Source organism: Silene latifolia, chromosome 5 (genome assembly GCF_048544455.1).
Source record: "Silene latifolia isolate original U9 population chromosome 5, ASM4854445v1, whole genome shotgun sequence".
NCBI lineage: Eukaryota > Viridiplantae > Streptophyta > Magnoliopsida > Caryophyllales > Caryophyllaceae > Silene > Silene latifolia.
Window position 1 is genome coordinate 83,184,570 of NC_133530.1, and position 26,547 is coordinate 83,211,116.

Here is a 26,547-nt window from a genome sequence, read left to right on the forward strand (position 1 = left end):
AACTTGACCGCGAAATTGAAGCCACGGCAAGAAGACTTAATTTTCTAAGAAGAAGGGGTTTACTTGATATTCCACCTATTGAAGAAGTTAATCACCAAGAAGCTACCGAAGTTTTTGAAAATCCTTTTGGGGTTTTAGAAGAAGAACCTAACACCATGGGTGATCCGGTTCCGATAAGAGACACTATGGCTCCTAAGCACATAGTCAATCCAAGCATCCAAAGACCACGAATTCAAGCTAATAACTTTGAGATTAAAAATGCCTTGCTCAACCTTGTTCAAGACAACCAATTTGGAGGAGGTCCCTTGGAGAACCCAAATGATCATCTAAATGATTTCCTTGAAAATTGTGATATGTACAAATCAAATGGGGTTTCCGATGACGCGGTTCGCCTTAGGTTGTTCCCCCGTTCTCTTAGGGGTTCGGCCAAGGATTGGTTGAAGAATTGTGACCCGGATTCCTTCAAGACATGGGATGATGAGTTGGCTTCGGCATTTTTGAACAAGTATTTCCCACCCTCAAGAACGGCCAAAGTCAAGAGTGAACTACAAAGCTTTACTCAAGAAGAGGATGAGACATTATATGAGGCATGGGAACGGTATAAGAAGCTCCAACGGTTATGCCCTCACCATGGCATCTCCGAGGCCGAGCTAGTGAACAATTTTTACAAAGGGTTGACTCAAGACCTTAGGCTTTCATTGGATGCGGGATCGGGAAAAAGTGCCTTAGACATTTTGGGGCATAAAGCGGCAAAGGAATTAATTGAGGAGATGGCCTCAAGAACTATGGAATGGGAAAGTGATAGGCAAATGAGAAAGGGCAAGAGCAAGGATTCTAATTCGGTTTTGAATGTTGAGGTTAAGGATATGCTAGATGAACTAACCCAACAAGTTGCTTTGCTAAATTCAAAACCTAAAGGCTCCGATATGAGGCAAGTCTTATCGTGTGAGTTGTGTGGTGAACAAGGACACACTCCCATTGGGTGTCCCTTGATTGCACCCCTCCAAGAGAAATGCTATGAGCAAGCAAATGGAGTTTGGGAATCAACTAGTGCAAGGCAAGGGTTCAATAATAATAGCAACAACCAATTTGTCAATGGAAAAAGAACTCACCCTTTCTTATCTTATGCTTCACAAAATATTCAAAATCCCACCACTTCTCAACCTCAACAACAACAAAGGTTCAATCAAAACTCTCAATTCCAAAGACAAATTCCACCCGGTTTCCAAGGGAAACAATTCATCACCCAAAATCAACAACCATTTGGGGGTTTCAAGGGGCAAAATTTCAATCAACAACAAACCCAAAATTCCCAACCACAAAACCAAAACTTCCAAACCCCTCAAAAACCATCTTGGGAACAAGCCTTTGAACAATTGGTTATTGCAAATCAAAAATCCGACTCAAAACTTGATAACCACATTGCCTCACAAAACCGGGTGAATGATGAAATACGGGCATCACAAAAGGCTACGGAAACTCATGTGGCCCAAATTTCTCAACAATTGAGTCAATTGGCTCAAAATCCGGGGAAGTTTCCGGGTAATACGGTTAACCCAAGGGAGATGAATGCGGTATTTTTGAGGAGTGGGAAGCAATTGGAGGAGATTGAGAAATCTCCTAAGTGGAAGAGAAAGAGGGTGACTAATGAAGTTGTGAAAGAGCACCCGGTTGAGATTGTGAAAGAAGATGAGATTGTGGTGGAGAAGTCTAAGGAGGTGGAGATGGTTGATCCTCCAAAGCAAGATAAGCCTATTGCAACTAAGGCCAAAGAATGTATTCCACCAACAAGGGAGTATGTAGCACCGGTACTCTTTCCACAACGGCTTGCAAAGCCTAGAATTGAAAAGAAATATGAGAAGTTTGTTGAGATCTTGAAGGGAATGAATGTCACTATTCCTTTCCTTGATATGATTACCGAAATTCCATCTTATGGCAAGTTTCTTAAGGAACTTGTCACCTTGAAGAAGAAGAATGGAGAGGTGCAAACCATCAACCTCTCCAAGGAATGTAGTGTTATTCTTACTCACACCAACAAGCTTCCAAACAAGTTAGAAGACCCGGGTAGCTTCTCAATTCCTTGTTCTATCCAAGGGGTGGCTATTAAAAGAGCATTGTGTGATTTGGGGGCTAGTGTGAGCCTCATGCCACTTTCAATCTTCAAGAGGCTTGATTTGGGGGATTTGAAACCAACTAGAGTTTCACTTCAACTTGCCGATCGGTCGGTCAAATTTCCCATTGGTGTGATTGAAGATGTACCCTTAGTAGTTGGGAAGCTTGTCATACCATGTGATTTCTTTGTTATGGATATGCCGGAGGATTACAATGTGCCTATTATTTTGGGGCGACCTTGTCTTGCTACCGGTGGAGCTATGATCGATGTAAAGAGTGGCAAGTTGTCTTTTCAAGTGGGTGAAGATAGAGTGGAATTTGAACTCCACAAGTCCATGGAAGCTCCATCTCTAGGTGACACTTGTTCCATTGTAGACATTCTTGAGAATCCCATGGAGGAGCATGACCCAAAAGCTTCCTCTATGGATCCTTTGGAAACTTGTCTTGTTAGTGGGTATGAGGTCGATGACAAAGATGTTGAGACTCTTGCATATGTATGGATGTTGGATTCGGCTCCAATTCATGAACAAGCTCCCAAATTTGAAGTGTTGGAAGTCGGTAAGAAGGAGGAGAGTTCCACGCCTCCTCCTACGGTTGAACTTAAACCTCTTCCCTCTTCTTTGAAGTATGAATTTCTAGGAGATAATTCCACTTTTCCCGTCATCATCAATAGTGCACTTGATGACACCCAAACCTCAAAACTCATTTCTTTGCTCAAGAGGTTCAAGGGTGTCCTTGGGTACACTATTGGTGACCTCAAGGGGATTAGTCCCTCTTTGTGTACTCATAAAATTCTTCTTGAAAATGAGGATGCGTCCTCAATTGAGCCACAAAGAAGGCTTAACCCCATCATGAAAGAGGTTGTAAGGAAAGAAGTCCTTAAGCTACTTGACGCGGGCATTATCTATCCCATTTCGGATAGTAGGTGGGTAAGCCCGGTTCATGTAGTTCCCAAAAAGGGAGGCATGACGGTAGTGCGAAATGACAAGAATGAATTGATTCCTACAAGGACGGTAACCGGGTGGAGAATGTGCGTGGACTATAGGAAGTTGAACAAATCCACCCTAAGGATCACTTTCCCTTACCGTTCATGGATCAAATGCTAGAAAGATTAGCTCAACACAACTATTTTTGCTTCTTGGATGGCTATTCGGGATTTTTCCAAATCCCTATCCATCCAAGTGACCAAGAAAAGACCACCTTTACTTGCCCATTTGGCACCTATGCATATAGGAGGATGCCATTTGGGCTATGTAATGCTCCCTCTACCTTTCAAAGAGCTATGATGTCGATTTTCTCCGATTTCATTGAACAAGAAATGGAAGTTTTCATGGATGATTTCTCGGTTGTTGGGAAAAGTTTTGAAAGTTGTTTAATGAATTTGGAGAAAGTTTTGAGCAAGTGTCAAGAGTCTAACCTTGTGCTTAATTGGGAGAAGTGCCATTTCATGGTACAAGAAGGTGTTGTGTTAGGACACATAGTGTCCAATCGTGGGATATAAGTTGATAAGGCTAAGATAGAAGTCATTGCTAGTCTCCCACCCCCACCAATGTCAAGGGGGTGAGAAGTTTCCTTGGACATGCGGGCTTTTATCGCCGCTTCATCAAGGACTTCTCTAAGATTGCGAGACCTTTGACCGAGTTGTTAGCCAAAGATACTCCTTTCGTGTTCTCTAACCGATGTCTTGATGCTTTTAATAGGTTGAAGGAAGCCTTGACAAGTGCTCCGATTATACAACCTCCGGATTGGAGCTTGTCATTTGAGTTAATGTGCGATGCGAGCGATCATGCCTTGGGCGCGGTATTAGGCCAAAGGAAGGATGGAAAGGTGCATGCAATTCATTATGCAAGCAAAACTCTTGATGATGCTCAAACAAATTACTCGACAACGGAAAAGGAGCTCTTGGCCGTGGTTTTTGCAATGGAAAAGTTCCGGACCTACTTGGTGGGAGCTAAGGTTATAGTGTTCACCGATCATGTTGCCTTGAGACACTTGCTCATCAAGAAGGAGTCCAAGCCTCGATTGATTAGGTGGATCTTACTTCTCCAAGAGTTTGACATGGAAATTAGGGATAAGAAAGGAGTTGAAAATGTGGTGGCCGATCATTTATCCCGGCTAATCAACCTCAATGTTGACAATGGGCTCCCTATCAATGATTATTTGCCCGATGACCACTTGTTGTCCCTAAGTTTGGGTGAAGCACCGTGGTATGCGGATATTGTCAATTATTTGGTCTCCGGAATAATTCCATATGATTATGACTCGCACAAGAAGAAGAAATTCTTCCATGATCTAAGGCAATATTTTTGGGAAGAGCCTTGTTTATACAAATCTTGTGCGGATGGGGTAATCCGGAGGTGTATTCCAAGTGAAGAGGTGAAGCCGATAATTTCACATTGCCATGATATGCCAAGTGGAGGGCATGGTAGTTCAAGAAAGACCGCCGCAAGAGTGCTCCAATGCGGTTTCTATTGGCCTTCCCTATTCCATGATGTGGCTACCTACGTCAAGGGATGTGATAAGTGTCAACGAAGCGGCAATATTTCAAGGAGGCATGAGATGCCAATGAACTACATTCTAGAGGTAGAGTTGTTTGATGTATGGGGAATTGACTATCAAGGTCCGTTCCCATCGTCCAATGGATATGAGTACATACTCGTTGCGGTGGATTATGTGAGTAAATGGGTTGAAGCTATCCCAACAAAAACTTGTGATGCAAAGTCGGTGACAAAACTCATGGAAACTATCATATTTCCAAGGTTTGGCGTTCCAAGAATTGTGATTAGTGATCGTGGGAATCATTTTCGGGAAAGGACTCTTGATGCTCTACTTAAGAAACATGGGGTGCAACATAGGCGGAGTCTTGCCTACCACCCACAAGCTAACGGCCAAGCCGAGATCTCTAACCGCGAGATCAAGATGATTCTTGAGAAGACCGTGAGCCGGTCAAGGAAAGATTGGTCAACCAAGCTCAATGATGCATTGTGGGCTTACCAGACCGCTTTCAAAACACCAATAGGAACTTCACCGTTCCGGTTGGTGTACGGGAAGCCTTGTCATTTGCCGGTCGAGTTGGAGCACAAGGCGCATTGGGCCATCCGCCTCCTTAACTTTGACTTGAAGAGCGCCGGAGAGAAGCGACTACTTGACATCAATGAGCTTGAAGAATTTAGGCTAGAGGCTTATGAGAGCTCTAGATTGTATAAGGAGAGGACCAAAAGATTCCATGACAAGGCCATCATTCGTGAGAGTTCAAGGAGGGAGAGTTGGTTCTCCTCTTTAACTCAAGGTTCAAGTTGTTTGCGGGGAAGCTCAAGTCTAAGTGGTCGGGGCCCTTCACCGTGGTCCGAGTCTTTCCACATGGCGCCATTGAAATATCCGATGGAGATCAATCCTTCAAGGTGAACGGGCAAAGGCTCAAGCACTATGTTGCCGGAACCCCTATAATCAAGAATGTGAGCTCCACCGCCACCTATCTTCCAAATTATTGATTGTTATTCATAACTCCGTCGAGCCTACGACATAAAACAAGGGCGGTTCATGGGAGGCAACTCATGCATCTTTGTATATAGTTTGCATTCTAGACTAGTAGTGAGAGATTTGGAGTCGTATTTTGTCTATTTGGATTGGTGACGGAGGTCACTTTTGAAGAACACAAGCATTATTTTCGTTGACCCAAAATCCCGATATCATGCGTCGGAGTAGTTGTGGAAAACAAGAATCCCGGGGTCAATGAAAAAGCTCGAATCCCGAGTTGAAGAAAAAAATTGAGCAAATTGGAAGAACACAACGAAAAATAGCTGTGTGTTGTGTTTTGCCGGTGGACCGGCAGCCGGTTGGTCCACCGGTAGCGAGGCCAAACCAAATTGTTGAAAAATTGAAGTAATGGTGTGTTTTGCTTAGGTAGGCGTTCAAGAGGCTGCACTCACCGCATAACACACCTGGCAAGATGAAAAATGAAGAATTGATGATTGGGAGTGTGTTTTGCCGGCAGGCCGGCAACCGGCCCACCGGCAGGACACACCTGATGACTTAGAAAGATTTGAAAATTGGTGAAGAGGAGTGTTTTGCCGGTAGGCCGGCAGCCGGCTCACCGGCAAGACACTCATGCCTTGAAGCTGGGAAGTTAAAATTTGAGTAGGAGTGTGTTCTACCGGTAGGCCGGCAGCCGGCTCACCGGTATAACACACCTGGTATTTGGGAAAATTATTTGAGAGGAGTGATTTGCCGGTGGACCGGCAGCCGGTTGGTCCACCGGGAGCGAGGTCAAAAATTTAGAAGGGGAAATTCGAAAAATAGAAAATTGGGAAGTGCGTTTTACCGGCAGACCGGATGCCGGTTCGCCAACCGGCAAAACACATCATCAGACGCAAATTAAACACGAGAAACCCCCCTTTTTTCCCATTTCATTTCTTCTTTCTTCCTCCTTCACTCCTCCATTATTTTCCCCCTTTTTCAACCCTAACTCCATCAAAACTCAATCAAACTTCCTCCAACCTTCACCAATCTCCTCCAATCATCAAGATGGCCGGAAGAAGAACAAGAGCAGATATAGCAAGGGACCAAGCGGCATTGATTGCTCAAGCGGCAACCGATACATACCCCGATCCGGACTTTCCTACAGTCGAGTTTGCCACACCAACTCAGAAGGGTAAGTTTATTCTCTTCAAAAATCGTCCCCTCACCCCTACTAAGTTTCTTCATCATCCGTCTTTGTCTACCCTTGGGATTGCTAGGGAGACGGAAGCTTTATTTACGGGGTGTGGTATGAGGGGGATATTTACAATGCATGAGTATACTTACCCTCGCATTACTTGGGAATTTTTGAGTAGTCTTAAGATTACCAAACACCGGCAATCAAACATGGTGGCTACCCTTAGCTTTAGACTCATGAACCGGGAACACAACATCACTTTGGGTCGGTTGGCTCAAATTTTTGGGCTGGAAAATGCGCCGTCGCATACCCCACCCGCTGATTTTCGCTATTCCCGTGTATGGAAGGCGATTTCGGGCCTTGATGATCAAGTTGGGGTGAAAAGGCCCGCGATAAGTTGCCACAATCCCGTCATTCGGGTATGGCATAGATGTATGGGGTGCACCGTTCTTGCGGTGGATGAGCCATGGGTGTTTAGGACCCACGAGCTTGAAATATTGGGGTCCTACTTGTTCACGAAACCCACCCCCTTCCGAATTAATGTGGCTCACTACCTAGCCCTTAATCTATCCAAGATTGCAAGTTCTCCGGGGCACAAAGTCCCGATACATGTGGGTGGCATGATCACCCGAATTGCCCGTAACATGGACCGTCCGGTTGACCTTTCTACAATGAATTGGATAACCGGGGACACTTACTTGTCAAAGCACTACTTGACTACAAAGCTTGAGTGGCTCAAAGAGAACCCCGACGACGGCCTTGAATATTGGCAAATCAATCACAAGAACTCCATCCGGCTTCCAAATGTCACCGCCGTTAAGATTGAGCAAGATAAAGATGATTACCTCCTCCCAATTCAAGCGGAGGCACCCACCGACCAACCTCCCCCTAATCCTACTCGTGTTTGTTCACGAGACCGTCGAGTGAACACCCCATCCTCCCTTCAATACCAAATGCCGCAAACTCACCAACCCCCACCTTGGCAATTTCAACAAGGGGAGTCCTCCTCCTCGGGCCAACCTTCTTATCCTCCCTTACCACCATCTCTCACCGAGTGGATGGAGAGGATGGACATTGCCACGACGAAAGCCGCTAGTGAGAGGGACATTTTGGGGAGAAAGTTGGACCGGATATACTACGATCAAGCTACCGGTACTTATCCCATCTATGATGATTTTTGTCGGCGGGATTACGTGGGCTATGAGGACCCTCACCCCTCCTACTTCACTTGGCCCGATGGGAACTACCCGAGAGCGGATGGGAGTATAGTCCGCGGAGGTTTTAACCTCCAACCGGACTACTTTGCGGCCCCTGTTTTTCCCCTAGGCCCGAGCATCGCCCGGAGGGGCATGATGCCCAATGGTTAGGGGGAGTTCGGCCATATTTTGCTAGTGATGCGGGTGCGTCGGGATCCGGTGGTGGTTTCACGGGAGGAGATAGCGGCGTGATGAATATGAGTGGGGATTTCACGGGAGGTTTCCCGGGTGTCGGCGGTAGTGGAGGTAATTTCACCTTCAACCCCGAGGATTTGATTCAAAGCTCCGACTTTACTACCGGAGATAACAATGATGAAGATTATGATGATGAGATGGGGTCTTAGTCCCCGAGTTGATGGCTTATTATCCTCCCTTTTCAATCCAAAGCCTTTGGTATGCTCCTCATATTCAATCCAAATGACAAGTACGATCTCTCCCTTTTATCCAAATTCTCTCCTTCACGTTTAATTTTTCGCATGCATTTAGTTGATAATTCATTTAGTTGCATTCATATAGGATTGCATTAGATTTCAAATTTGTATTATATTGTCACATTTAGTAATTGCATTCACTTAACATAACTTGCATTGTCATTTAAATTTTGCATATAGAATAGAGCATGCATTGCATTTTCAAAATAATAATAATAATAAAAAAAAAAAAAAAAAAAACCAACTAAAAATTGAAAAATGATAAAAAAAACAGCAAAAACATGTTATTTTATTTCCCTAAATTGCCCTCCCATGTCTATAAATAAGTGTGGGGAGGGCCTAAAAAAAAAAACAAAAACATGTCTTTTAATTTGAATTCCCTCCACACATTTATTTCCATTTGGAAGTAATGTAAATAAATAAGTGTGGGGAGGGAGTTCTTATATCAAAAATCAACAAAAATATGTCTTTTTAATTTTTCAAAAACAAAAATCACAAAAATATGTTATTTTCCCTTTGAAAAATCAAAAATTAAAAAAAATATGTTCCTTTCTTTTTCTTATTCACTCCCTATGCTTTTGTCCATTGAGGACAATGTACATCTCAAGTGTGGGGAGGGAAATATCCACTCTTGTGAATATTTGTTTATATTTGTAAATGCTTATAATTAGATAAAATGCCTAAAAATTGAAAAATTCCTGAAAATTTCAAAAAAAATTTGCATTGTATATATATGTTTTGTCTAACCTTTGGCTTGGCGCATTGACCACTTGAGGCAAAAAGGAGCTAGAAGAACGCTTGGTATAATCCTTCCTATCTCTTACTCCTTTTACTATTCTTTCTTTTTGGTATCTTGGATATTTTGAAGGAGAATGGGAATTTTGTTGCTTTGGGTGTCTCCTTGGGAGACCGTTTGGATTTTTGGTGTTGATGTGCTGCTAGGATTAGCCAACTTGTTGCACGTTTCATTTCGTGTTTGTTTAAATTTCCGCATGCATTTGTTCACATGTAAATATTTGTTGCATTTCTTTCTTTGTGCATTGAGTTTGTAAATAAATTTTTAAGGAAGAACATGGTCAAGGGAAGGGAACCAAGTACCCCCATGATGAGCTTATGTGCCCAATTGTGCCTTTCCCCTCCTCGTGACTCGCACCCGTGGCCTCTTAGTTAGCCGAGGAAGGAGGGCTTGACCAATGGTTTTGGACCGATCTTGTGAGACCTAGGGCCGTAGACTAGACCTTTGGCTCGACTTAGCTACTCAAAGGTAAGGGTAGAGCCTCCTAGGGTGGGTACATTCATACCCCGCCCTCATCTAGGTTCGAGAGTAGGTCTCCTCGCGAGGCGTGTCACATCATTACGCATAAGTGTGTCGCATCGTCCTTAGATCATGAAATCGCATTACATTTTTGTGCATATGATATGAAGCAAAAATCAGTTTTTATGAACCTCACATAGCCAAATAGCCATGTTTTCTCCCCTACATTGTTTCCCTTTTTGATTCACCCCCTTTGAGCTTAGTCTTTTCATTTGGCAAACCCACTTAAAATAGCTACATTCCCATAACCACCCGTCCTTAATCAAGAATTGGTCGGTTTTTGTAGTTGTGTTGTAGGAGGTGATTTGGGGCATAGTGATGGATAGTATACACATCCATTTGGGTCGGAATTTGGTATGATTTGGCATTATATATAAATAAGAGGTTTTGAAAAAGAAATGAAAAACAAAATAGAAAAGTGAAAAAGTCATGAAAAATCAAAAAAAATGAGTTGTGTGTTGTATATATTTGTTTGTTGTCAAGAAAAAGAAAAAGGCAAGCAACACCCCTACTCATCATTTAAAGGGGTAGAAAAAGCCGTTGCTAAATAAAAGGGCAAATTGATGTTTTTCCAAAAATGAGTCGGGTTTACACATTTTTTGCATGGCTTGGGAAACCGAGTCGTTGTTACGGTGTAGACGTTACCATTTGTTGAAATAAAAGGAGTTTTGTCAAATTTTTCCTACTTGAGTTGGGTTTATGCAATTTTTGCATAGTTTTGGTCATCATTGCTATGTTAGGGCATAGACGTGTCTCATGTGTTGCAATAAGAGATGGGATGTGATGTGTCGACAATTCTTGATTTGAGCTCCACATGTCCAAACGGTGCTTGCACCAATCCCGTTTCGACCTACTCCTTAGCCCCGTTGTAACCCTTGCTTCATTTTTGTGTGCATTTTACCATTGTTTGCATTTCATTGAACATAGGACGATCTTACACATTAGATTGCGGGCACGTTTTCGCTAGTTGAGTTAGTCGAGTGATTTTGGTTACTATTTGTCACAAAAATCCCCTTGTTCTTTCATTGAGTGACGAGTGAAAACCGTGAGGATGTCGTTGCCTTGGTCCCCTTAGTCATGGGTCCTTCGGTTGAATCTTGTGTCGGTTTTGCAATTCTCGGCGGACTTGCCCTTTCTCCCCTTTCCCCCGCTCTCGAATTTGTTTCTTGAGCATTGGTCATACAAGGGTTGCTTTTGTCACATTTAGGGGGTTGGCACCTCAATTGGCACTTCTGAGACGGTACTCCCGACCAAGACCGTGTTTTGTTATTTGAAGAATTCGGCCACTTAGATGAGGAAAGTGGATCATTTTGTTAGATGCATTCTATTTGTTGATTACGTGCTATCATGATGAATGTGTCGAAAGTTTTGTAGCAAGACCCAACTTGCCTTGCAATAGGGCACTCTCCCCTCATGAGTGTCAAATTGTGAGTTGAAGGGGCGTTGAGTGCGCTAATACTCGATCGGCTTAAGTAGTAGTTTAGTTGAGTGATGCTTATATTGTGCATCCACTCTCCATATCTATCATAATAATGCTTGGTACATTTGGTTTTGGGACTTACTCGGGGACGAGTAAGGTTTAAGTGTGGGGAGGTTTGATATACGATTAATTTACTTCTAATTCCCTCTTTCTTTTATGCATACCGACTCGTATCGAGCCTCGGTTTGGTGTTTTTCCTTGCATTTTGTGCCCAATGCCCGTACTTGTTACCTTGTGTATCCTTTTGTAGGAAACGATCCAAGTATAGAGAAATTGGGGCAAGAAAGGCACCCCATTGCCTTTACATGAAGAAGAGGTGAAGAAATGGTAAACATTGTGTTCTGCCGGACCGGCAAATGGTCCTAGCCACCGGCAAACACACCCCGAGAATTACTTAAGAAGTTGAAGAAAAGTCAAGATCGTGTTTTGTCGGCGAGGCCGTGAGCCGCCCACCGCAAAACACGAATGCCAGATATTTTAATTCCTTGCGCGGTTTTGCCGGTTGGAGCACGGCAGCGGTGGCACTGCAACGCAAAACGCAGCAGCCAATAGCCGAGATTTGGGCTTTTCTCTCTTTTCTTCCTCTTTTCTTCCTAATCTTGTACAAGCCTATAAATACCCCCTCTTAAACCCTTTTGTACACAGAACCCTAGATCCAGAATATTTCCCCTTTCAAGTTTAAAACTTTGTTAATCTCTTTGTTAATCTTTCCTTAATTAGAGAAGTTCTTCAATTAAATAGTGATTGAATTTGGGTTTGTAAGAAGATTGAAGGTTCTCCTTCTTTGTTATTTCTATCCAAATTCCTCTTTTGCTATTGAGTTGGTATTAATTCTCTCCTTATTTTCATTTGTTTACATTTTGTTCTTCCTTCAAGTTTGTTTGATTGTTTATGTTAAAATTGTTGTTGTTGTTTGTTGTGGTTGTTATTTTCATCATTGTTCTTCTTTTCATTGTTCATCTTTCCTTTGGTTCTCTTTCATTTGTTCATTCTTGGATAGTTGTCCTTAAAGACTTAATCTTTGAGTTGATTTGGTTAAAGATTGTGTCTTTTAGTTTAATCAACCTTGTTATAAGATTAAATCGTCTTTCTTTACAACTATTGTTGGATTGTTGCATGTTTAGTAGTAAAATCCATCTTCCACCCATGTTTGTGTTCAAAGTCTCCATCTTTGTTGTTTATCTTGCTATTAAGAACATGATTAGTGAGTAGTCTCCTTCTAGGACTCGGTTTGACCCGATGTGGGTAATTTCACTAACTAATTATCATTAAGGGCTAATTTTGTGGGGGAAATTGGTGAGGGTAGTTTAGAGGAATTTCATGTTTAAGGTTTGGTTATTGGGTATTGTCGACTCTTGACCCTTGACCACCAACGAGAGTTGGTTAGGTTGTTAGTTGGATATTTGGGAACCGACCCTTGTCACCGACTAAGGTTGAGACCGAAAGGGAGAACCGAGGAAGGGTGCCTCTAGATTAGTGTTTGAAATCGACCCTCGAGAGAGGGAGTGGGATGACCCGGAATACGATGAGGGTTTAATGACCTTGACCATTTACTTGACCTCCTTGGGAAAATGCATGTTCTTGGGGTTGTCGGGTTTTGAGTTGGGGATACCGGCTTTCGAACCCGAGAGGGGGGTTAGCCGGGGTAGCTAGTGTCCTATTTCGAACCCGAGAGGGAGGTCTTAGGCGAATTAGAGCCATCTCCCCCTCACCTACTTACCCCTTTTGATTAGCCTAGACGATTAGTATGTGGAATTACTCATGTTCATGGTCGGACCGAGTTCTAGTCCTTCTCTTTATTTGATCTATCCCTTATCTTTTAGTTTGTTCTTGTCTTGCCTAGTTTATAGTCTTTTAATTGGTTAGTTTAGTGCTAGTTCGTTACCCCCTCCTTTGTTATCTATCGACTTAGCTAAGCTCAAGAATTTAGACAATTAGTATTCACCCCTACTCCTTGTGGATCGACCCTCTAGAGTGTACAACGACAAAATCGTGCACTTGCGAGGTTTAACTTGAGACCATCATATACACTATTCAAAATTGTGTATTCAATTTCGATTTTCTCTCGTTACGTAAGTGGAAATATATTCATGTGGGATCTTATTTGATTCGTCTTTATGAGTACATTAAAAATATCTAACTTTTATAATTTTTGCAAATACGTAGCTAACGATATTTAGCGCGTAAAACACGCGTTGACAAACGTGAAAAGGGAAAGTGGTAGAGTGGAGTTGAACGGAGGAAGTAGTTTTTTATTGTCTTCGGAGTAGTTTTTTATCAATAGCGTTTTGTGATAGACCCAAACAAGAGACTTCTATGTAAATATTATATAGTTTTGGTTAAAGTATAAATTTAGAGAATGCCGGAATATGATAATTTTTCTTAAAATAAACATGCTCCATTTTTGTATTAATTAAAATAAAGATGTTAATTACTCCGTATTTAACATACACAAATATAATATAAGTATGTTATATTTTGTAAATTATTAAAAGGTAAATAAATCAAGTTAAATTTTCAAAAAATATAATATTCCATAATTATTACGATTTGATTTAATGCATTATAAAAGTATATTAAGCCTTTTAAAATTGTTTGTCTAAATAGTAAAAGTAATTCTGTAACAATATTAGCAGCGAGCGGGAGTAGTGAAAGTAATAGAATTAACAACGAGAGTAGTGGAATTATCAATACTAATGCGGCAGTAGTGAAAGTAAAAATAATTACGGCGGTAGTAGTGAAAGTAACAGTAGTACCAACGAATATGTAATAAAAGTAACAATACTAATAACAAAAGAAAGTATATATGAACAATTAGCTAAACAATCGATTTAAGTAAAATATTAATAGCGAAATTATTGAATTTGTCTCCTAACTTATTTCATCATAATTTCAAAATGTCATATAAAAATATACTTTAATGATAAATTTATAAGTTATGCAACTCTAAAATAGTTTTATTTAATTAAAAAAAAATTTTAATGCTAAATTGAGTTAGTTCGGACGGGTCGGAACACTAATACTTTTTTTTTTTTCACAAAACAACAGTAAAACTAGAACATAGGAATTTATCGGTCCGGATTCTCTCCATTTCCTTAAAAGAAATGGAGGTCCATTTCTTATACACGGTCCGGATTAACTCTTGTAACAATCTAATGGTTGTAATGATTTCATGAAAATAAAGTTTTAATAATAGAGAGAAAAAATATATTAAAATATAAGTGTATTAGAGAGGAAATGGAGAAGATCCAAATTGAGAATTTATAGGTCGACATGATTACATGTTCCATTAAACATTTGATTTTGTTCAGACTAAATATGACTATATCAATATACTTCCTCCATTCAACTCCAAACTACCATAGTACACTTTTCACGTTTGCCAACGCATGTTTTGCGCGGTAAATATCATTAGCTACGTATATGCAAAAATTATAAAAGTTACATATTTTTAATGTCTTTCGAAAATAATCAAAATAAGATCCCACAAGAATATATTTTCACTTATATATTGAGAGAAAATTGCAATTGAAGATTCATTTGTGAATAGTATGCAAAAACCAAATTGGTAGTTTGGAGTTGAATGGAGGAAGTATATAGGATAGGACAAATTATAGATATTTTAATGATGGGAGAGTGACAGACTGATGAGTGACTGAATGATAAATCAGAGGAAATTTCTCAGGTGGGTCCCACCTGAGTATCTCTTACTTATACCAACTGAATTCCTGTTATTAGGTATTTTGGCAAGAAATTTGATTTTTTGGAGCTTTTCTACAGGTTCATGATGATGATGGTATGTATTTTCTTCTTGAATAAAATCCCTTCTTTCTATTTATATGATTATATTATATTATTGCTTGATTCTGTTTTTGATGATTATACTCTCTCGTTTCAAGTAATTTCCATACGTTTTGCCTCACTACCCATGTGTTCATTTATACAGAAAGTTGGTATTTTTTGTGATATCCATGGTTTCTGTAAACAGGAAAGCATACAAACTCTAGGAATTTATTGACTTGATTGAATTTTCTGTCATGAATTGCCGAATTGGATTATTTAACATCGCCCTTCAGTTACTGATTGGTATTAATGGAGAACAACAATGACATTATTCCATTGTTTCAAAGACCCTCCAGGCCTCCATAAATTGTGGGGGAATGGGGGTTGGATATACATAGCTTACCCTTGTGTTAGCGACACATATAGCCTGTTTCCAAATAACCCAAGATGATCAAAGTTGTGTCGAGAACTGTATCAAATGACTGATACTTCACAATAAACAGAAGTGCATCCAGTTAGTGAGTCATTTTGCTTTATTCGATCATAATCCAGAACCAAGCAATAAGAAGTCTTTGGTTCCATTGGAATTCGGAAATATTGGTAGTTTTGAATATTATTTTCGGGAATAATACCCAAGTATATCTTCAAATTCATCTTTTAACTTAAAAATTATTGGTCTACTCGTAATTATTAGCGATTATGCTTGCTCTCAATAGTTTCAACGATTGTGATGGATTACTCTCGGCTTCTGTTTGTTTTTCGTTTGTAATGCTTCATTGACATGTTTGTAATTAAAGTAGAAAACATATAGGCGATTTGAGTGTCAACACTTTTAAGCTAATGGGGGTTATTTTTCCATCCCTTGTTCTCGTTCTTTCCGTTATGTCGAGGGTGCCTGCCTTCCTTTTCACTGAAGACGTATGGAAGGCTAAAATCAGAACTTTGTTTTGATTTTTAAAGTATCATGTTCATCCATTTGAAGTGAAGTCTCGAAATGTTGTTGGCTTTCATTGTTCAACTGTTGCTGAAAGATTTTTATCTATCTAGGACTTGGGAAGCCTTTCTTTGCATTTGTTCTCAAACAGTCAAACATAGATAAACAAGTTTCATATTCATATGCTTACATCTCTAGCGGCATTTGTTTTCTTCTTTACATTAGTCTTCTAAGACACTGTCACGAAATTGAGAAGTCTCACGAACAACAATACATGAGACCATCCCTTTTGGGAAACTGAGCTACTTTCTTCTTATGGCACCTGACCCAAATGAATTGTTTCTACTAAATCATGATTTTTATTTGTTGTTAGTGTTTCTCTCCAACAATGGTCCTCAAGAACGTTTTGGTACTCTCGGTTTTGATGCTGATAAGTTCCCTCATCATTCAACCGACTGAGGCATTGGTGAGAATCAACCTGAAGAAGAGACCTTTAGATCACGATACTCTTAATGCGATGAGAGAAGTGAGAAAAATGGGATTGGATCACGAAGCTAGGGAGGGGCTGCTTTATAGCAACTCAGATGGGAACATAGTTTACTTGAAGGACTACTTAGGTGCTCAATACTATGGAGAGATTTCCATCGGAACACCTCCACAAAATTTTACTGTGATATTCGACACTGGAAGCTCTAACCTTTGGGTCCCATCTTCAAAGTGCTTGTTCTCGGTGAGTTTTCACTCTTTCCGTACTTCTGATGTCTGATTGAACTGTTTGGCTTATTGCTAGCTACGTGCAGATTCCTTGCTATTTTCACTCCAAGTACAAGTCAAGAAAGTCTACAACATACACCAGTCTAGGTAATGTTAAAAATGTTATGGAGCAGATGGCAGTTATTGAGCAAAAACTCACGACGCCTGTTCCAAACTCGTCAGCATAGAAATTTTTACTGTAGCTCCATCCATGGCCCAAAAAAACACATTTTATTATTCTATATCAGCTGTTTGACACCTCGAAACATTTACTGACAATGGCATTTTTCAGGAAAATCATGTGAAATTCATTATGGGTCTGGATCAATCTCTGGTTTCCTTAGTCAGGATCATGTGGAAATCGGGGATCTTACTGTCAAGAACCAGGTTTGTTTTAGCGCCTCCTTTTTTTCCCCATAGAGTATCTTCTTGCAGAACTGTGGTGAGGAGTTCACTTTTTGTGTCAGGTTTTCATTGAAGCAACTCGAGAAGCAAGTCTCACTTTTCTACTTGGAAAGTTTGATGGTATATTAGGCCTTGGATTTCAAGAGATCGCAGTCAAAAATGTTACTCCAGTGTGGTAAGCCAACCTCTAAATCTGAAACTCCACAGCTTTGCTTTGCGTGATCATTGGGCATTCTATGCTGTCTCATTATCATACTCTAGGTATAACATGGTGGGACAAGAGCTCGTAAGTGAGGAGGTTTTCTCATTCTGGCTCAATAGAGACCCAGAAGGTAAAATTGGAGGGGAGATCGTGTTTGGAGGGGTTGATACCAAACATTTTAAGGGGAAGCATACATATGTTCCTCTAACCACAAAGGGTTATTGGCAGGTTAGTGAGATAGTTAAAAGATACTCCGTATAATTCTAGTAGTACTTTGCAATTTGTTTATTTTCAGTTAGTACTCTTCCTTCACTTTTCCTCCTTTTTTGTCACTCGACCCTTCTAAATTCTAATATGTGTATACCTATTGGCTTTTCCAGTTTCAGATGGGAGATTTCTTAATTGGCAACTATTCAACAGGTAAAGTTCAAATCATGCTGTTCGAGTTATAGTTAGTATCCTGCTATATTCACACACTTTAGAGGAAGGAGATGTCTTTGTGCTTTGTTTGTTTGACACTCAAGTTCCTCGGATTTAGGTCTGTTGTTTTTGTAAAATGCCGGATGCTGAATATCCTAGGAATCTTTATTTGTAACAAAATGGGAAAAGTCTCTTATACTTCCCGGATACCTCCATAGATAACTAGATATGCCCATGGGAAATTCATCTTTATATTGTCACCTACTCCCTCCGTTTTGTTTTATAAGCTTTTTAGAAAACAATGTTTTTTTCGTTTTATTTGCCGTTGGGCTGGGCATTTCTCATGAACTTGTTTCTCTAATTGCAAATTTTCATGCACTATTTTACAAACAAAATTTAATATCCAAGGTTAAAATACGACTTGATACGAAAATTAATGTTTCTTTTCAATGTTCAAGGGATGATTACATTTAAGTATTTAACTAATATTGTAACATTTCCTATGATTTTTCTTAATTCTTTGTGTAACATCCTTAAACGACTTATAAAATGAAATGGACGGTGTAAACAACTTTAGACGATCCCTTGGAATTAAAGATCCATGTGATTTTTTACTTCCCAAAGTAAACTAAGTAACTACTTTGGATGCCTAATCTTCTTGTATATGCGCTTGGAAAGTTATAAGGCACCACCATATTCACATAGAAAATTATATCAATATAATCAGTACTACTGTGATGATGTAAACTCATTTTCCTATGCGTTTTCACGTAAAAGTGATAACCACTCATTAGCAGGGTTGTTCATAACTTAGGTTTCAACTGCTTTAGGTTTCTGCATTGGGGGCTGTGCTGCTATCGTGGACTCAGGGACGTCCCTACTTGCTGGCCCAACAGTAAGTCTTCCTTGGTGATGGTTGAATCGATTGTACACCTATTGAAAAATCTTTCTATTGCAAAATTTAGCTTGCTTAATCGGGTACTGATTCTGAAATTTCAGCATGTTATTACGGAAATCAACCACGCTATTGGAGCCGAGGGTGTCTTCAGCAATGAGTGCAAAGACGTTGTTTCTCAGTATGGAGATCTGATATGGGATCTTTTGGTATCAGGGGTGTGTTTCCTTTCCCTTTCTCATGCCTTCCGCCTAGGGTCCTAGAAATCTTGCTTTTAACTTTCGTGATGTTATGATTTAAGGAATTTTATAAGATGGAAACTAATTAGGGAATTTAACTAGCTTAAACAGTCAGACTCCACTGCCAATAGGTTATTAATGATTTAGTTACAGACGAGTTAATTTTGGAAAACACAGACGAGTTAATTTTTCAATAGGTTATTAATAGATATCTAGGATCTATTATTCAAAAAGATGGGGAGTTAGACGGAGATGTGGCTCACAGAATTAAAGCGGGATGGTTGAAATGGAAGAGTGCTTCAGGGTTTCTATGCGATAAAGATATGCCCCAAAGATTAAAGGGAAAATTTTATCGCACGGCAATTAGGCCTGCCCTACTTTACGGCTCCGAGTGTTGGGCCGTGAAACATTGTCACATTCAAAAGTTGAGTGTGGCGGAGATGCGCATGTTGAGGTGGATGTGCGGACATACAAGGAAAGATCGGTTAAGGAATGAGGTGATTAGGGAAAAGGTAAAAGTGGCGCCAATAGAGGACAAGATGATGGAAAACCGATTAAGATGGTTTGGCCATGTGAGAAGGAGACCTATAGACGCACCAGTTAGGAGGCTGGAGACTTGGAGAATAGAAAAGGTCCTTAGAGGCAGAGGAAGACCGAGACAGACATGGTTGAGAGTGATAGAGCACGATATGAGAGTTCTGGGGCTTGAGGAGAGTATGGTGACGGAAAGGGCACAATGGAGGGAAAGGATACATGTGGATTTTTAGTATTTGATGTTTTTGACAGATTTAGTGTTTTCTTATTTATTTAATTTAAAGAAATTAATTTATTTATTTTTCTCTCCTTTATTACACACTTTTTCAACAACCACTTTCTTATAGTTTTTACCTGGTTCATTCCGGATCCTTAACTCTATTTCGGTTTTTAAAAATCGCTTTAATCTTTTCTCTCGATTTAAATTTTAAGTTTTTATAAAAGAAAGACGGAATTCGATTCTAAAACCTCTAAGTTCACCTTGACTTTCCATTACATTTTCGTTCTCCCTTTTTGTTTTTCATCTTCCCTTTTTATTCGCATTTTGAGGCGTGCGTTCACCCATGGACGGTTCGAAAGGATGATTCATGTCAGCCGACCCCAAATCATTTTGGGATTAAGGCTCTGATGTTGTTGTTGTTGTTGTTGTTGTATAGTTGTCACTTGTCATGTCTAATTTCTATAGACTTCAGAAGTTAGAAAAGTTTAGGATGATCAATCCGTTTTCATTATATCAGAAGCGTTCCCTGACTCCCTCTGAGAAACTATATCGTATCTGATTGGAAGTTTCTGCTTTTAACTGTGCAGACACAACCCGATAAAGTATGCTCTCAGCTTGGCCTCTGCTTGTTCAATGGTGCAGAGTATGTCAGGTTAGGATGGAAATATCTTCATACATTATCAATTTGATTGGTTCAACGAGGTGAAATGGATGGATTTTAAAATCTTAGGTTTACGATGGAAAACTCCTTAAATGAATCACCCATATCTTTGTGTTTCGGATTGCAGGGCTGATATTGAGACAGTGATCGAAAGAGAAAACAGAAAGAGCATGGCATTTGGAAGTGACTTGTTGTGCACTGCTTGCCAGATGTCGGTGGCTTGGATGCAAAACCAATTGAAACAATCTAAGACCAAGGAGTATGTACTCGACTATGTGAACAATGTAATGTGCTCCTCAAACTTGGTTGCTTACAAAGCTGTTAATAAATCAGGTCGTTAAACATTTCAATATTACATCATTGGCTTGAATCTGAAGAAGGTTATAACTTTGTGCAGCTTTGTAATAGCATACCAAGTCCGAAACAAGAATCCGTGATTGATTGTAGCCTCATTTCAAATTTGCCAGATGTGACATTTACAATTGCAGATAAACCTTTTACACTAACTCCTGACCAGGTTTGACTTCATTCCGTGATAATTGTTTTGTGCCTGATCCTCAATATCAGTTCACGTTGATCCATGCCCTCAGTTTATTGGCGTATAATACTCTGTGGTAATGCTTTCTAGAATTTTCCGAGACATCCGTGTTATGTGGCTGATCATTATCTGTAACTTTATGTTTTTTTTTTCTGTTAAAATGTATTTTCATCTTCTTTACAAGAGTACGTTTCACTTGCTTGCTGTCTCTACTTCCTGATTGTTTTTTTTTGGGAGACTTATGATCTGACAACGATTCTTTTGAACTTCCAGTACATAACTAAAACCGGAACAGGTTTTGCTGAGGTTTGCATAAGCGGGTTTATTGCGTTGGATGTGCCACCTCCTAGGGGCCCAATTTGGTAATTCTCCTACTCCCCACTCCTCGAAGGATAGTAGGACTGTAATAGGTTTTTTGTACTATGGATGAGATCCTTTGAATTCAGCTTTGTTCTGAAACGAGGCGATTTATTTTCAGGATCCTTGGAGATGTCTTCATGGGAGCGTATCATACTGTCTTCGATTATGGAAACCTTCAGCTGGGTTTTGCCGAATCTGCTTAATGTATTCACAGTACGCTAGTCGTACCACTATGTAATGTTATCTGTAATAGCGGTATTTGGAGGCGCAGATAGAGAACAGAGAATTTAAAACTCTGTTGAATAATTCTCCCTTGTAATTATGTCCGCTGTACAGTTTTTTCAGTATTCTGTAGCATATTTGTGCTTATTATCCAGACAGATTTCCTGTTATCTAGCTATCTCTTGGCTTTTATTCGTTTGTGCTCTAGCTGGCTTTTTAATTACTATAGATATCTTCATTACCATGCCATAGAAGTTCGCCTGCACCCTTCTATCCATCGAACCCCCATAAGATGTGTGTGGACAATTTATTTTCAAAAAATTTACGAACACTACTAGAACCCGGAATGCAAGGTAGGAGTCTTTGCCAATCTTCGGTCAATTAGTTTTTGCATTGTCTTTGGAATTTTTCGTTGTCGATAATCTTCCTGTTCTTCAGAAACATAGTCTAGCATACATTTAGCTTCTTTACCACACAAACATTTCCTTTATTGATATGGTTATTTGATTGACTTTATTCTGTATTTGTGTGTCATTTCTGTGGCCCAGAAATCATATCTATACGGTCTACTCATTTAATTGTACACCTACATTTTTGGTACACTTGTTTGTCTGTCTCTTACCCCTTTTTTTTTAGCTTTTCTCTCAGCAGTTTTCCCAGAAAAATGTCTCTTAAATATTTATTTTACATTCTCTATTTATTGTCATTTATAAATTGCTGCTTTCCTCTCAGAACTGCTGGTTTGTTGAAGATTAATCTCAAAAGGTTATCTTTCCATCATGGAACTACAAATGCAGATTCAACTGCAAGAAAGTTCGGAACGAGTCGAAGAAATTCCGAGGATTTTTTACAACAATTTGCTGATAATTCAAGTGCAGGTATAATATATTTGAAGAATCATATGAATGCACAATTCTATGGAGAGATTGGAATTGGCACACCACCACAGAAATTTGCTGTCATATTTGATACTTCTACTCCCTTTCTCTGGGTCCTCTCTTCAAGCTGTTCTTCTGTAAGTCAAAAGTTTTATGCTTTAGGAGGCTCCTGCCTGACACTCGACACTTGCAGTCGAGTCTGAATAACATAAGTACAGATTTGGCATTTCTAATCAGCAATGTTTATGTTTCAGGAGGCTTGTCAGAGGCATTCTAATTATAATTCATACAAGTCAAGTTCATATGCCAAAATTGGTTGGTAACTCGTAATCACAAAAGTCAAGTTCATTGCCAGTTTATGTTGTTCTGATGTTTGAATTTTGATCCCATGTACAATTTAATTTCTCAGGAGTGCCTTGTGAAATAGTTTATGGAACCACAGTGACTCTTAATGGTATCCTCAGTCAAGATAGTGTTGAAGTTGGACAAATACTTGTTAAGAACCATGTATGTTTCTTTCAAGATTTCTAGTCTTTATTGGTCGCCTTCGTCGTTTTCTAGCATTTAATTTGTTATTTTGTTCAATCAATTAACATTTGAAGGCCTTTTGAATTCTCCTTGTAGGTTTTCGTCGAGGTAACTAAAGTAGAAAGCCCCGTTTTGGCCTCTGCTAAATTTGATGGTGTAGTAGGGCTAGCATTTCAAGACACCTCAGGAGCGAATGTCACTCCATTATGGTAATCTGACCTATGTTACTTCGACAATTTACTCTGGCTACACTTTACTCTGGCTATGTGTTGCATTTTGACACTGACATTCCCAGAATCCCTAGTTACGATTAGCTTCATTTTTTTCGTTCTCAAAATAGCCATGTCCAGCAGATGCAGGTGCTTCTATATCAATGGACTTCTGAGAGTGTTCACTGAATTCCTGACTGTCGTATAGGTATACAATGGTAGAACAAGGCTTGTTGAGTAAGAAGGTTTTTTCGATGCACTTTAACATGGATTCAAAAGAAGAATCAGGTGGGGAGATGGTTTTTGGAGGAGTCGATCCACGACATTTCAGGGGTGAACATACTTATGTTCCTGTAACTCACGGAGATTTATGGCAGGTCAATTAAAAAGATAAATATGGGAAAGATAATAGTATCTACTATCTAGTACAGAGTAATTTAGTTCGGTACTAACTTTTTATAGACCTAAATTTTTCAGATTGATATTGGAGAGTTTCTCATTGGTGAGAATTCATCTGGTAAAAACTTGTGCCTTTTTGTTCTTGTTTACGCGACATTTCTTGAGCTGAAGAAATGTATGATAAACTATTAAACTCATAAGCTCTTTGTTACACTCCATGCAGGTTACTGTCTGAAGGGTTGTCCTGCTATTTTGGACTCAGGATCACCATTACTCTCTGCCCCTACAGTATGCTTTACCAAACTCGATATGCTTCATTGTTTGCTACTGAACTTTTTTACTTATATACATGGATATAAGGACTCACTGTTCTTAGACTTTGGGAATTGACAGAATTACACGAAATGTGTCACTGAACTATTTGCACTTATTTTATAGTGTCTCATTCGGAAAGCCTCTTTGTATTATTTAGCTCGAGGATATGTTGCATACTTTGACCCCTCTTCCCTTACCACATGCAGAAGCCTTTGAGGAACTGAGGTAACACTGTCATTGCTGTTTTATATTTTCAGGCTGTTGCTGTCGAAATCAACCACGCAATAGGGGCTAAAGGCTTCACAAGCAAGGAATGCAAAGAAGTTGTTTCTCAGAAAGGAGAGCTGATTTGGGATCTTTTGGCTAAACGGGTCTCATCTTCATCCTTCCCTAATCCCTCTTTCTGTTGCCAAGTTTTTAGTAGTTTATCAGCGAAGGTTTTGAGTCCGCTGTTTCAACTCGGATCTTTTCTGGCTTTAGGTAAATCCAGATAAAATATGTTCGCAACTCAACATGTGCATCATGCCAGGGGATACAAATCTAAGGTTAGAAACTTCGTAATCATCAATACTAGTTTTGGCGATTTTAGTCAAGAGAACCTTTGTGGCTATGATAGTCAGACCCAGCTGGAAGTGATGCCTGTAGGTGTGGGGGGGAGTGTTGGACATGGCCATTTTGCGGAAAAATAGCATGTTTACTCAAACGACCAAACTGATTTGCAGCAATGATCTCAGGACAGTTCAGGGAAGAGACATCAGAAGACAACTCCTGACAGTTGCGGATGACCTGTTATGCGATACATGTCAGCTAGCCGTTGTGTGGATACATAATCAGATGAAGCAAGGAAATTCCAAGAAACAGACATTGAAATATGTCCGCAAGGTCCTTCCGTTCCCATGCAAAGTCATTCCTTTATCTAAGCTAATCAAGTTCATTACTAAGAAATTTTGTTGTCCTTTTCAGCTCTGCAAAAGCTTTCCTGCTCCTGAAGGAGATGCAATAGTCCCTTGTGACCGTATCCGATACATGCCCAACTTGACATTGACCATTGGAGATAAACCTTTCACCTTAAATCCAACTCAGGTTAGTATATTATATTATACCAGGGGTAAACAGTGGCGGAGCTAGAAATGTTAAAATTATTATACCAGGACTTGAAATTATTTGATCCTATTAAGGACCTATTTTCCTGTGTCTTACACTTCAGTACACTCGCATTATTGAAGAGAACAAGAAGATGATTTGTCGAAGCCAGTTTTATGCCGTAGATCTGGCAGCTTACCCAGGAGCATGGTATGTTAAACTTTCAGATGGACAACAGTACAAGTTTCGAGGTTTTAGTCCTGAAGGAGTGATTGTTTTGTGCAGGATCTTTGGGAACATATTCATGGCAGTATACCACACAGTTTTCGATTTTGGTAACTTACAGGTGGGCTTTGCTGAAGCAGTTTATTGATCTTAAGACATACATTTGGGATACAAGTTTCTGGCCTTGACGATTTTGGTTATCAAACCATCTTTTCATGGCAGGTTTTTATGTTTTTTTTTTTATACTTGTAATTACTAACTTAAGTGTAATAAGGGCGTAATTTGCCCTAACATTATGTAATTCCATCGTTTCTTACTGTTCCCCCAAAAAAAAAAAAATAGTGAAAGTTGGCTGCGGACTAGTCTTACGCTAAACCGCAAGGGTGATTTTAATGCTTATGGGAATCCAGGTCATAAGCACCGACTAAGCTAGTTGACATCTGCCAGGGGCGGCTATGGGCCGGTTCAGGCTGAGCCTAGGAACTGGGCTTCCAAAATGCTTGTTTACAGAATAAATAGATATTAACCTATGATATTATTAACAAAAATAGAGTGGTGTAGTGGTACAATCATTGTATACCAGCCAAGTGGTCCGTGTTCAATTCCCAGTAAGATCATCTTTTATAACTTTATCAATTAGACTAGTTGACATCTGCATGTTCGTTTGTGTCATTAATTAGTGTCGATAAGACCACAACAAATACGGAGTATATTATGATAAAAGCTCTAGGTTTCTAGAACATGTTGCATAGATTGAAAATATAAGTAAACAAAGACTTAAGATCCGGTAGGAAAGAGCAACATAATTGTGTCAAAATATTATATTTCTGGAAGATTTATTCTTTTACATGTACATCATACGTAAGTACGTATACATCATACATGCGTTGAATTTTCTAAACAGACAGTCCGTAAAATTCACGCATGTGACTGATGAGGACTGAGGATGGTGTGCAATGGTGCATGGAAGTCTAACTAAACCGAACATTTTTGTATCTTATAATATAGTATTCAGATGTGGAAATGAAATCAAACTGGAGGATCAAATTTCTACCAAATGGCCCCCAGTTTGGCACATACCACACTATTCTAGTACGAGTACTTATTTATTAATCTCCTACTTATTTACTAAAATAATAAATGAAATTTCAATTTTTTCCGCCTAAAACATATTTCCCATAATAGTGTTTGGTATTTTTAGCATGTACGAAGTACTACAGATATGAGCATACATGATAGGTTATAAATGGACATAATTTTTCGTATTTAAATATTTATATCATTCAATATTTCACATTTGCACAAATTTTATCTCTGATTTTTTGTGATAAAGAAATTCTTTATTTTTTCTAAATAACTTTATGATAAAAATTCATTGATTTTTATGATAAAAAGTTATGGGTAAAAAATACTTCCTCCAATTTTTATTTATCCTCCCTTTTCTTTTGGGCACAACAAATAAGAAAAGTAATAAAAAATGAATAAAGTAGTGTAAG

The 26,547-nt window shown here is 39.5% G+C and overlaps 2 protein-coding genes and 1 non-coding gene across 4 annotated transcripts; 2 read left to right on the plus strand and 1 right to left on the minus strand.

Annotated features, from left to right (window-relative positions):
- Positions 1–530: 530 nt before the first annotated feature.
- On the minus strand, positions 531–637 carry LOC141658230 (small nucleolar RNA R71). Its single transcript, XR_012549127.1, has one exon. It is a non-coding gene; the product is annotated as a small nucleolar RNA R71 (small nucleolar RNA).
- Positions 638–14,949: 14,312 nt separating this feature from the next.
- LOC141657660 (aspartic proteinase-like) lies at positions 14,950–21,606 on the plus strand. Its single transcript, XM_074464960.1, has 14 exons — positions 14,950–15,044; positions 16,339–16,695; positions 16,766–16,826; positions 17,011–17,105; positions 17,186–17,298; positions 17,385–17,553; positions 17,706–17,745; positions 18,576–18,640; positions 18,745–18,858; positions 20,221–20,285; positions 20,422–20,578; positions 20,692–20,811; positions 21,106–21,194; positions 21,311–21,606. Exons 1-14 carry the CDS (start codon positions 15,033–15,035, stop codon positions 21,393–21,395), a joined length of 1,542 nt encoding a protein of 513 aa, XP_074321061.1. The 5' UTR covers positions 14,950–15,032; the 3' UTR covers positions 21,396–21,606.
- A 395-nt stretch (positions 21,607–22,001) lies between these two features.
- LOC141657662 (cyprosin-like) lies at positions 22,002–25,465 on the plus strand. 2 transcript variants are annotated; one of them, XM_074464965.1, is made up of 13 exons: positions 22,002–22,429; positions 22,547–22,607; positions 22,702–22,799; positions 22,917–23,029; positions 23,238–23,406; positions 23,507–23,546; positions 23,652–23,716; positions 24,001–24,114; positions 24,224–24,288; positions 24,466–24,625; positions 24,707–24,826; positions 24,951–25,036; positions 25,112–25,465. In XM_074464965.1, exons 1-13 carry the CDS (start codon positions 22,079–22,081, stop codon positions 25,197–25,199), a joined length of 1,530 nt encoding a protein of 509 aa, XP_074321066.1. In that variant the 5' UTR covers positions 22,002–22,078; the 3' UTR covers positions 25,200–25,465. The 2 variants fall into 2 exon arrangements, with proteins under 2 accessions (XP_074321066.1, XP_074321065.1); XM_074464964.1 differs by having other exon boundaries at positions 22,004–22,429; positions 24,478–24,625.
- Positions 25,466–26,547: the final 1,082 nt, after the last annotated feature.